The 12,950-nt window shown below is 45.3% G+C and overlaps 1 protein-coding gene across 5 annotated transcripts in view; it reads right to left on the bottom strand.

Moving 5' to 3' along the window:
• The window catches only part of Sec16b (SEC16 homolog B, endoplasmic reticulum export factor), a 62,988-nt gene that overhangs the window by 12,667 nt on the left and 37,371 nt on the right, over positions 1-12,950 (bottom strand). For all 5 annotated transcript variants that reach the window (XM_085842430.1, XM_085842434.1, XM_085842424.1 and 2 more), the window contains 5 exons: positions 12,147-12,244; positions 9,861-9,942; positions 4,506-4,623; positions 2,846-2,957; positions 1,075-1,180 (listed from right to left, as the gene is read on the bottom strand). In XM_085842430.1, the coding sequence (XP_085698556.1) occupies positions 1,075-1,180; positions 2,846-2,957; positions 4,506-4,623; positions 9,861-9,942; positions 12,147-12,244 (516 nt within the window). The remainder of the gene's footprint in view (positions 1-1,074; positions 1,181-2,845; positions 2,958-4,505; positions 4,624-9,860; positions 9,943-12,146; positions 12,245-12,950) is intronic.

Here is a 12,950-nt window from a genome sequence, read left to right as displayed (position 1 = left end):
CATGTGGGCAGGATGAATAACGAAGGGAAAGAAAAGCAACCAAGTGCCTACGCTGGAGCCCTGTGGAGGAGCAGCTAGGCAAGGCAAAACTCTCGGAGAAGAGAGGCTAAATGGGTCATGTATTTACAATACAGGGACTCATTCCCAAGGTTACGGGTGTTCTGTGTTGAGTGTGCGTTGCTATTGTAGCTGTGTACATTCTCAACAGCGGACCTTGAAGGACATCCATTTAGACAAGGTCTCAGGCCTGAAGAAGGTACTTAAGGCAGAAAAGAAAGGTACCTTCCCATAAAAGGGAAAGAAAATACAGAGTAGTGTCGAGTCAATAGGAGATGGGGACCTTGGAGCCAGTGCCGTGGCTGAGATAGTCCTATTCCCAGCCCAGAAACAAACTACCTCGGTTTTATGCCAGTTTGCTGCAAGGCTTCAGTGAAGTTCACACTCCACACCAGCAAGAGACACGAGAAAAGGCCACTGGGTACCAGGTCTCAAAACACATAGGGGATCGGACTGGAGGATGACGCAATGCCAGCATCAAACACTACGGACATACGGTAGCAACGAGATGCCAAACAGAGGGGCTGAGGGGAGAGAAAAGAGCCTGGCAGTGCGGTTGCCACCTACACAACTGAAACCCTGAGAAGAAAGAGAGAATGGGCCAAGGCAAGAGCAGGAGGGAAGCTCCTGAGAAAGGGGGAGTGGTCAGAAGGTGAGCAGTCAGAGGGACCAGAGGACTGTGGGAGCTGAGCAGAAGTGCTAGGAGAGAAGAGCCCAGGGCAGCAGAAGGACAGGAAGGGAGGGAGGGAGGGAGGGGCAGAACTGCAGCAAGATTTCCGCATGTATGCCTCCAGCAAAGACTTCTGAACCGTTTGCTTTCATGCTGTAAAATTCTGACCTTCCGGGAACATAAAAAGAAACCCTAAGCCTTCCCACACTCCCGCTAAAGAGGACAAATGCAGATGACTTGGCCGGTGGTACCAGGTGCCAAACAGCAAGGCTAAGAACCTGGCTGCCCACAATCTAGACACAGCATGGCTGATGGCCGCCCCCCACCCCCGCTCCGGGTTCAGTTACCTGGAAAGAAGGGATGAAAGATTTGGGGCGGCCCAGCATCTGGCAGTACTCGAAGATTTCCGTCCGCTGGATAGCCTCAATTGTTGCAAATTTCATAAACTCTTGACTAAAAGCAGGGAATAACAAGAACAGAGGTGAGGCGGAGATGCTGCTCTCAGGCAGGTCTACAAGAGGAAAGAGCCTGTGGGCTCAAGATAGACGCACTTCCTCCTTGTCCTCCATCTCTTTAGGTTTGGGCAATAAGTGAGAGTGCCAGCACTTCTAGAAGAGCCTGCTTGTGAGGAGGAGGCTCTGCGCCTTCCTTAACACCCCCCTTCAACATCTCCCACTTCAACGTCCTAAAAACTAGTCCTTAGCCCTCAGCCCTCAGCCCTCAGCCCTCAGCCCTCAGCCCTCAGCCCTCAGCCCTCAGCCCTCAGCCCTCCAGCCTGGCATGTCCCAGGAAAGACAGAGCAGCCTGAGCTTGCCAAGTGCAAAAGAGGAAGCCGTGGAGTCCAGGAGCACCACAGATGGCCTGGCACAGACTGGGGAGGACAACTGAGCCAGAAAGAAATGACAGATCTTGCACAGGAAGTTCATCCAGCCAGTGAGAAAAGAAAACAGGTGAATGTGACACACACACACACACACTTGCCATCTCCCCTCTACAGCTTGCCAGGTGCCCTATATTCCAGTCAGCTAACATATCTCAAGAAACTTCCCCAGGAGTCATGAACATGGGATATAGGAAGCTAGGTACCTTTATGGCCATGCTTAGCCCAGACAGACTGCCTTGAGAAGTTGACTCTGCTATCTGAGCCCAGGCTCAAGAGAAGAATCTATGAGGAGCACCGATTGCTATGGTGGTAGAGGATTAGGGATATCAGCTACAACTTTGGCTCCTGCAACCTTACTGTCTAGACTCCAAGTCCATCGTGATGGTGCCCCCGAGAGGCTCCCTTAGGCAAGGTTTCAATCCCTCTATACCTTGCTTCCCCTGGTGCAGTTACCTTTTTATAAAGTAAATCTGTAGCAAAGCAAACACTGCAAAGACACTGATAGCTCTGCATCTCAGAAATGTCTTCTTTCTCTCTCTTGAGACAGGTTCGTAGCCCTGGCTGGCTGGCTAGCCTAGAACTCATTGCACCACCCTGGCTAGCATTGGCCTTGCTACAATCCCCCTGTCTATACCTCTTGACTGCTAGAATTCTAGGAGCGCAATACCATGATTGCTCAGAAATCACAACTATTAAGGAGAAAGGGGTAGAAAGATCCAGAGCAGTGAGGACCACCCAGGGTAAGATTATCTGCTTCAACTCACTCTTTCTCCAGGGCTTTGGGGGTTCTTCAGGGGAAAAAAAAAAAAGCCTGATATGTGGCTACCAGAAAACAAGTGACTGATGTAGAGGATTCCAAAGAGCTTGTGCTCCAAATTAATATATAAGTAGTATGGAGGCCCCAAAAAGTAGGCTCCTAGAATAGGCCCAGGGCTGCCCAAAATATACTACTTGTAAACTTCTTTTCATTTTTCTATGTTATCTCTGGTTGTGGAGCTAGGCTGCCACCCAGTGGCCAGAAGAGTTCAATACACATCAAAAGCACTAACAGCACCAAAGGCCCTCTGGTGGTGTGATGTGGCACCCTCTGGTCACCTTGCCTAGACTAATGCAGGAGGATAGAGAGGAGGAGCAGGCAGTAGCGGAAATTTACACAAGAAAATGAGTAGTGAAGCCATGAAACCCAGCAAGGGCTAAAATAACCCGTGCAAATCATCTTTACAAAAGTCACGTACCTGTGGCTACTGCCCACCAAGGCCAGATGGTCTGTCTTCACCGTATAGTGACCAAAGGGCACATGAGCCATGAGATAGCAGAAGTGAGATGCCTCCACAAGCCCTTTTCCAGCTGCAGGAGGAGAACAAGAGCCCAGGCGTGAGGCACACCCTGTGGGACCCAGTGTATGAGTAGAACAGAGAGTTAAATAGTGGACCCCAGGGTCAGAGCAGAAACCTGATATGAATAAACCAGGGTAGTTCTTGTGACATCTCCCTCTCCTTCCCTCCTGCATCAGTGTTTCTGACCTCAGATCCTTCATTTTAGTTCTCACCAGCCACAACCAGGATGCTGTGTGCTGTTTCACATCCCCCTGATGAGTTTTTCATTGGGAATTTTCTAAAAGTCACGGTCGTTCCTGGGGCTGAGAATTGAGACAAGATGCCTATACCTAAGTAAAGTAGGACATCAAAAATGGATTTTAAACATTCTTGTGGGGTGTGGCTGCTTCCTCTACTGAAGTTGGATAATTGAAGACTTTTCCTGTGCTCATAAAAAAATCACATCAATTACCAAATTGTTCCTGATTTTTAAATGTTCTCCAAACATTTTCTACTACTTTAAACTTGAATTAAGTGGGTGTGACAGTCAATCTTCATTGTCAACTTGAATAGACTACCTTAGGAAATACCTCTGGGCGTGACCTTCAGGGTGCTTCCAGAGAGGTTTAACTGAATGGGGAGGGCTCATTTCGAGTGTGGGAGGCACTATCCTCTGGGCTAGGATCTAGGAGTGAAGAGAAAGAAAGGGAAGGAACCCCATCACCCATCTCTGCTTCCTGACCGTGAACACCAGGCCTCTAGTCACATCTCACCCGCCTGCTGTGACAGACTGTGTTTCCTAGAACTGTGAGCCAGAGAAACCCCCTTGCTGAAGTTGGTTTGGTCGGCCATTTTGTCACAGCAGTGAGAAAATGGCTAACAGCAGATGAAGTACAGAGTCTGGTACCCAATAGACATGGGTCCCCTTTCAATCAGGCAGCTGGGTCACAACCTTACAGAGGGCTGCTTCAAATTCAGAAGAGCAGTTGTTCACAGCGTTCCGCAAAGAACACCATGGTTTCTAAAAGTTAGACCAAATTTGTGAAGTAAAGATCTGGATATCCTGTAGACATTCATACTTGTAAGGCCCTGTTCTCAGACAGATAATAGAAATAAAGACAGAGAGATACCAAGGTGGTTTAGGCAAAAGCAGCATTTCCCATCTGAAGTCCCCAAGGCAAGAGGAAGTGGCATGCCCCTGTGTTAGCTCAAGGTAAAGGCACCTCACCTGTAAGTACAAAGTGAAGAGGAGGCTATATAGCAATGGAAACACAACGCTCCCAGTGGGAATTCTGGGAAACAGATATGGAAAAACAAACAAACACACAAACATAGCAAAGGCAGATGGAGGTACCTTGCCCTGGGGTTTCTTAACCAGGAGGCTAACAGCGGCAAGATTACAGTTATAAAGTAACAACTAAATAATTTTATGGTTGGGGTTGGGGTGGGGGTCACCACAGCATGAGGAACTGTATCAAAGGTCCCAGCATTAGGAAAGTTGAGAAACACTAGGAAACCCTAAACTAATGTCAGACATGGAAAGTTGCCCCAGGGAAGGTGGAAGCCAATTTCTGCTTACCCAGGGTCTCCCCCATGCTGACAATCGCTCGCTGGCACAACTCTGTATCTCCAGCCTGATTTGACAGGATCACAGCCAAGTGGGGCCGCCAGTCTCCCCACTGTTTGTCTCCACAAACCTGAAAAATAATAACGAATTACAGAATCATTTACCACCAACCAGGGTGTAGTTAAGAAGGCTGCTCCATGCTACGTAGGCATGGAGTTCAAGGAATGTCTGCTATGCTATTGATGCTATTATTCATTGTGTGTGATGCTAATACTCATTGATTCGGAGTTCGGTCTGAACAAGTTGGCGGCCCACACCTGTAAACCTAGCACTTGGGAGGCTAAGAGAGCATCACAAATTTGAGGCCTGTCTGGACCAGAATGAGACCCTGTCTCAAAATACAAATAAAAAGAGCTGGGTGCTGGTGGTGCCGCACGCCTTTAATCCCTCCCTTGGGAGGCAGAGGCAGGCGGATTTCTGAGTTCAAGGCCAGCCTGGTCTACAGAGTGAGTTCCAGAACAGCCAGAGCTACACAGAGAAACCCTGTCTTGAAAAAACCAAAAAATAAAAAATAAAAAAATAATAAATAGATAAATAATAAAGAGAGGGAAAATAATATATACATACACACACACACACATACACAGAATCACCCACACATACAGAGACACACAAAAATACATACATATATATACACTCACACACAGACACACATAGAGACATAGAAACAGACACACAGGCATATATACATACAGACACATACGCACAGAGACACAAAAACATACATACAGACATACAAACACACGTATAAAAAAACACAGACATACACACATATACCCATATACACATAAACACACACATACACACAGACAGACACAGAGAGGGACACACACACAAACAGATACACATACACAGATACAAACACATACCCACACATACAGAAACACAGACACATACAAACCCATACACATGTATATCACACACAGATACACACTTGTTATAAAAGTGATAAATAAGGTGGAATTATTAGTTTACTAATTTTCCAATTTCTTCTCTGTGCCTTCACTTCAAATATCTAGAGACAACCTCCTCCCCACACCCTGCTGTCCCCACTGCAAAACAACTCAGGTTTTAGTGAGAAAAGGGAAGTGAAAGATTGATCTCCCTTGCCCATGCTAACCCTGTACAAAGGTCAGGGATTCAGGTTGCTCAGTATCTTACAAGTGGCTAGTGTGTCCTGGTCTTATAAGGCCCTTCACACATGGCAACCTTCATGATGCTGCTGTGAAATGACTTCCTATTACCACTTAAGAAATGAAAAAAATCAAGCCAACTTTCTATTCCCCTCTCAGCCTGGTGACAGTGCAGTGGCTGTGGACTCCACCATGCATCGGGAGAAAGTCATCAGCCCTGTATAACTGTGAGGCGACCCACATACAGTGCTTGCGTTAGGTTCAGATTTCACATGCCTTTGACCCATTTCGAGTTAGTTTTTGTGTAAGGAGATAGACACTGGTCCAATCTCATTCTTCTGCATGTGGGCATCCAGTTTTCCCAGTGCCACTTGTTGACGATGCTTCCTTTTCTCCAGCTTATATCTTTGGCATTTGTGTCAAATAGGAAGGGCTGTAGTTAGGTGTCCTCATGTTTGGGTCTTTGATCTTGGTCCATTGTCTTAGATGTCTGTTTTTGTGCCAGTACCGTATTCTTTATACTACTGTGGCTCTGTAACATACCTTAATATCTGGAAAAGTGAGCCCTTCAACATTGTTCTTTTTGCTTAGGTTGCTTTGCCTATCTGGTGTATTTTGTGTTTCCATATGAATTTTAGGATAGTGTCTTCTATTTTTGCAAAGAGTGAGGTGGGGATAGAATTAAAATGTGAACGGCTTTTGGTAGCTTAGTCGTTTTTGTGATATCAATTTTATTAATCCTTGGACATGGAATATATTTCCATTTTTAATGTCTTTCTCTTTCTTTGGGTGTTTTAAGTTATTCCACCCAAGTCCTGTCTCATGCTAGCAGTGTGAACTTGAGCAAGTCTTTAATTGCACTGAACCTTTGTTTCCTCGTCTCTAGAACAGAGATCATCATTTGGACCTGAGAAGATTCCCAGTGACAATAAAATGAGACAATTATATGAAGCACACAGCACAGTTCTTCACACTTGGTTTGCACCTTATAAATTTCACAATAGGCATGAACACACATTTGTGTGTATACATTTATAGATACACACACACTACCTCAGTAGAAGAAAGGTAATTTGCAAACAGTCTACATCAATCCTGTTACACAGAGGGAGAGTGAAATTGACAGTAATTGCTAACACTTAGAATTCCCGACTATTTGTAATTATTTAGTGTTTATAATCATCACAAGGAATAAAGGATGCTTTATCCAACTCCATGTGATACTTGCTCCCTATCTATCTCAACAGCACTGTGTGTGTGTGTGTGTCATAATGGTGGTCATAAGATGTCATCAGAGTAACTCCATGTGATACTTGCTCCCTATCTATCTCAACAGCACTGTGTGTGTGTGTGTGTCATAATGGTGGTCATAAGATGTCATCAGAGTAACTCCATGTGATACTTGCTCCCTATCTATCTCAACAGCACTGTGTGTGTGTGTGTGTCATAATGGTGGTCATAAGATGTCATCAGAGTAACTCCATGTGATACTTGCTCCCTATCTATCTCAACAGCACTGTGTGTGTGTGTGTGTCATAATAGTGGTCATAAGATGTCATCAGAGTAACTCCATGTGATACTTGCTCCCTATCTATCTCAACAGCACTGTGTGTGTGTGTGTGTCATAATGGGGGTCATAAGATGTCATCAGAGTAACTCCATGTGATACTTGCTCCCTATCTATCTCAACAGCACTGTGTGTGTGTGTGTGTGTGTGTCATAATGGGGGTCATAAGATGTCATCAGAGTAGTAGTTTTACTTGATGACAGTGGCTTAGACCATGAGCCACACCCTTGGCTAAACATTTCTCCTGCCAACAATCACACACCACAAGGACACTGCTATCCTCACTTAAACATATAAGCCAGGCCACTTCTTGCTGGATTTTCAAGAATATAACAGAAGGGGAAGTTTTCCTACAAAAAGGAAATAATCTTGGAAGTATCCTGTTTCCTCCCTGGTTTGGAGAAAGACAAGGGTAGTATAAAGCCAATTGAGAAAGAGAGAGGGGGGGAGGGAGAAGAAGAGAGATAGAGAGGCAGAAAGACAAACAGACAGCAACAGCAGAGAGAGAGACAGAGAGAGACAGAGAGACAGACAGAGACAGACAGAGAGACAGAGAGAGACAGAGACAGAGAGAGACAGAGACAGAGAGACAGAGAGAGAGACAGAGAGAGAGACAGAGAGAGAAAGAGAGAGAGAGAGAGGACTCATTGACTAATTTTCTTAATGGGATAGGAATGCAAGCATGGTGGGTTCAGATATTCTCACCCATAATTCTATTGGCTGACCATCAAAATCACCACAAAGAGAAAAATTGTTATTAAGTAGCAGCCAAGTCTGCCTATCAGTAATGAGCAAAGTCAAACTTAGACGTGGAATGAAGCCCACATCTGTGCATCCAGTGGCCATGTTTCTTCCATGACACTATCCATGTAGAAGAAAGATGGCCTGGTATTCAATGTGAAGGGATAGAAAGTTCTCACACTATAAGATCAAATACTGAACTGGTGCGTTGCCTGCAGAGCCTTAGTCTCCCGTCTAAGAGCAGGGGAAATTAGCTAACTCTACCTCATCACTGAGGCCCAGTGGACCACAGGCTGATTATATCACTTCCTCCATTAGGTGCTCCGTGACATGATGCAGTTTTATTGCAGCACTGAAGCTTCTGTTCAACTGACTTGTGAAGCATACCCTGTCTTCCAAAATAGCCCACTGGCTTAATGATGGGGGACAGAAGACATCATTTCTCTTTGCTTTGCTTTTCTTAGAATTATCTATAATAAGAGGAGGGTCAAAAGGAAAAAAGACGAGAAATTCCTTTTCATTAAAACCAGTTGCTAGCAAAAAAAAAAACTCAAGCTTCAAATATAAGATACAACTGCCAAAAGTAACAGAGATTGAAGGGACATGCATTGAGCAGGAACAGGGGTAATGAAGCAATACTTCTATGAAGCAAGAACATAAACGGAACATAAAGGAGCTCAGGAAAGAGATGGCACCAAACAGGAAGAGACAAATGTGACCCGCAGAGCTCAGGAAAGGAATGGGGCAAACATTAAAGAAACCAAGACAAAAGTGTTAGAACACAAGAGCGAGAGACCCTGGGGGAAACACCGTGAAGGACAGAGACAGAGGCAAGAAAAGGAAAGACAGGAGTGGGCAAAGGGAAGAATGAGGTGGAAACGAACAAGAACATCTTTAAGAAAAAGGTAAAAGCCGGGTGTGGTGGCACATGCTCAGAATCCTAACACCTGTTGGGAGATGCCATCAGGAAGACAGGAGTTCAGGGTTATCCTCAGCTACATACTGAGTTTGACACCAGCATGGATCTCAAAAAGGAGGTAGCTATATTTCCATAATTCACATGTTTACATAGAGTTTATATGTATGAGATACATGGAACTCCTAGAAGTTAAACCAAAATAAATACTGAAAAATATAATCCAAGAAAATGTTCCTAAATTCTAAGATATGAATTGTGGACATTCAAAAGGCAGGCTATGCTGTACTCCCAGAAAAACAAACAAACAAAAACAGACCCTGATAGTCAATGCTAAGATATATGATAGTAAATGCTATATATGCATAATAAGATCTATGCTAGTAAGAGCTAGTATATGCCCTATTGGATACATTTGGGCAAAAAGATAAGGTCTGCTCTAGTAGAGAAGCTCTACAGCAGGTCTCCACCTTCTTGTCAGCCATATTCAACTCCAAAAGCACAAAGCCTAATGTGTCCAGCTCTGGAGGATTTATGTAATGGGTAAACTTCCCTTTTTTGGGAAGTGAAGGGCAGCCCAGCTGTAGGATGTCTGAGGAACAACAGCTCTTGTACAATCAGGCACTATGGGAGAGGCAAGGTCTTTGGAGTGAGACAGACCTGAGCCCGTCATGACACTACTCCACACTACCTCCATGACCGAGCCATTTTACACCTTGGCAGCTCTGTTTCTGTGTCTGCAAAGCAGGGATAATAACTCCTATCTCCATTCATGAAATCAAACACTATGTATCAAATAATATATGGGCCAAGCACATTGTAGATAATTAATAAACTAGTATTCATGCTTCTTTAAAAAAAAAATCACTACATTCCCAAGCAGTCCCCAACACCCCACTCCCAACCCTTAGGAATCTGGGGTATAGAAGGAAGCCTGTGACAGAGAGTACCGTGGCTGCTTGTGGAATCCTTCCTGACATGAGCTGGAAGAGGGTCTGCAGAGGGTCATTGAGCGCCAGCGTACTGGTGAAACTGTAAGAAGAAAGGAGAGTCAGTGGGGATCGAGCCCAGAGGGAGCCCATCAACAGCACATGGGCCTGAATATTCATTCCACTTGACAGAGCTTTTGTTTTGAAACAAGGCTTCTCTCTGCTCTGCTGTGCCTTTGTGGCCTTTTAGGGACCATCAGTTGCATCTTGACTGAATCACACACCCTGAGTAGACTTCATTGTTCAAGGATATTTTCTGTATTTTTGCCCCAATGCCTTAATTCTTGGGTGATCACTTCTAAATGCCTTTTGTCGGTGAGGTGCCCACTACATCTCCAGGTTGTCTGGGTAGCCCAGCAGTAAACCTAGAATTTCTGCTCCATGGGCCCCTCCTCCCCAGCTATCCTCAGTTCATCCTCACCAAACCCATCCTACTAAGCATCATTTTTCTGGTTTATCACAAGCTGGGTCTGTAGAGCTTTGACTCATAAGCACTAAATAGCCATTTTCAATAACCAAGGAGGCGTGGAAGAGGGACCAGAAATGATCCTGCTGATGACAAACTGTGGGATATGCTTAACAAGGATATAATAAGCTCTACAGCTGATTTGAGATTTAAGCATACTCAGTAAGAGAGATTTTTCACAATTCACTAAGCCCCATCAAAAGTCAATGGCCCAAGGCAAAATTCTGTAGCAGAGATGTATGCTACAGTGTGGGGATGTGGGAAGTTCATTTCCAAAATCCAAAGGGAAAATCATCCCTTGGATCGCCATCTTTTGCTTAGTAGCACCCTTGCCACCACGGAGCTTAGCACCCTCAGCATCACAGACAGCAGCACGCCCTCCGGTCCAGCCTAGGGCCCCAGTGGCTGGAATATGGCATTGCGTGTCTCTGGGAAGATGAAGCTAAAGTAGTATAGAGTCTCACTGAGACCATCATGAAGAGCACACCACCAGGTAGTGTGGCAGCAAATAGGAACACAGAGCAAATGGTATGGCTCCTCATTCAACTCTGCCCAATGGGACTTATGGCCAATTCAACCGAAGTTAGGATGAGAGAGTTGCCTCCAGAACATCAGTGGGCCCTAGAGGATAAGCATGTGCTCACAGCATCTTTCTCACACTCTGACCCAGGAGGCTTGCCTGTCAGCTGTGAGGTACACAGGAGTGTAGAGGACTCACATGGGGACTCTCCTACAATGTCCATCTAGATCCAATATCTCCTCTTCACACTGGTTCCCCATTATCTTTCACCACACTTTCTCCAGGCTGCTGGCTATGTGCCATGCTTCTCTCCCTATCTCATTCTGGCTTGGTTATCCTCCCTGGTCTACCATGGCTCTTGGTTCACTGTCCTGTGTGATTTCTTACTAAGTATACATCTTCTATCCACATGGCTCATGGTTCTACCAGATCATATCCCTATCAGCCTCTCGGTAACCCCAGCCTCGGTGCAAGACCAAGGCCTGGACACTTTTCCTAAATCAAAACCCCTTACGTAGCCTTCAGGCTCTCTCAGATACACTTCAGTGACCACTCATTCTTCCTTCACCAATGGAACTGTCTAACCCATCCCCCTCCTACAGAGGACAACTACAGTGTAGAATATTCTCAATTCTGGACCTGGACGATATTGCTCAACTGTTTCATTCCATTTAAATGGGTTGAAAGAATGCCTCTTTGTCTACATTATAATAATCTAGGGAGAGTAAGATTGCTTAGCCCGTAAAGCCATTCACTGCCAAGTTTGATGGCATAAGTTTAGATGCCCTGGATCTACATGATGGAAGAAGAGAACTGACTCCCACAAATTGTACTCTGGCCTTCACATACCAGTCTATGACACTTGCTTACATACAGTCAGAGAGACAGACACAATGAATGAATGAATGAATGAATACTTTAAAACCTTGAGAGCTGAATATGAAGGTGGTGGTGTTTATAATCCCAGTACTTAGTATGCTGAGGACAAGGAGAATAAGAAGGAATAGGGGAGGAGAGAAGAGGGGAAGGAAGGGGAGGGAAAGAGAGGGGGAAAGGAAGGGAGGGGACAGAAGGGGAGAAGAATTGAGAAATTAGAAATGCTACACCCATCTCAATAAAGAGAATTTGGCCAACTATGTATGGAACTTCTCAATGCATTTTTCACTTCTCCCCTACACACACACACACACACACACACACACACACACATCACCTTTAGAAGGGAGGATTATCTGTTCTTGTCTTTGTAAACTAGACTCACCCACTCATGACCCAGTTGTAGGTCCTTGGGTCCATCTTACTGGCTAGGAACAAGGCATGTCCCCACAAGTGGTTCTTCATAGCCCACTCCAAAGCCTCCTGCGAAGCAAAGCATGACATTCAATAAGACCTTGCCCACTTTACCCAATTAAAACAACTAGTTCCCATACGTAAGCATTGGTGTATCCCAAGCCATAGAAAATCCCAGGGAAATGTAGAAAATGAAGAAAGTCGAGCAGGAATGTGGGCTCCACTGTGTGCAGCTGTTCTCTGTGCTGCCCACTCCTCCAGCCAGCATCCGTTAGGACATTGCATTAGCTTCTCCTCAAACACAGCCACCAAGCAGTCTCATCCCTCCATCTAAGTTACAGAATACTTGTAAGAACCTATACCAAAAGTAAGGAAATGGGTTCACCCCAGAGATGGAGTCTCAAAATACGAGTAGAAAAAAAAAATGTATTTTTGCAGCCCTGCTACAGAAGACTGCCCTTCTTAACAGCTGTGGCAGAGGCCATGCTTTCCTTCCTAGACACAAAGCTGGACATTTCCCACCACACTGCCTGTGAGCTTGGCTGAGTCCCGGACCATGGCATGGGAATGGCAGTGCCACCTATAGGTTTGACGCATAGAATGCACCACGCTCACTCCTAACCTGTCTCACCCATCAGGTTTCTGGAATGGAGAGGACTCCTGGGGAACCTTGGAAATCCTAAGCCAGAGATGGCGAAGGTCACAGCGTCCTCAGTCTGGTGATATGGAGGAGGAATAACCTACAGCTCATTTGTGTATTCTGATGAAAAGAAAT

Source organism: Mus caroli, unplaced genomic scaffold (genome assembly GCF_978045245.1).
Source record: "Mus caroli unplaced genomic scaffold, Mus_caroli_1 scaffold_1, whole genome shotgun sequence".
Lineage (NCBI taxonomy): Eukaryota > Metazoa > Chordata > Mammalia > Rodentia > Muridae > Mus > Mus caroli.
This window is presented reverse-complemented; position numbering and strand designations above follow the sequence as displayed.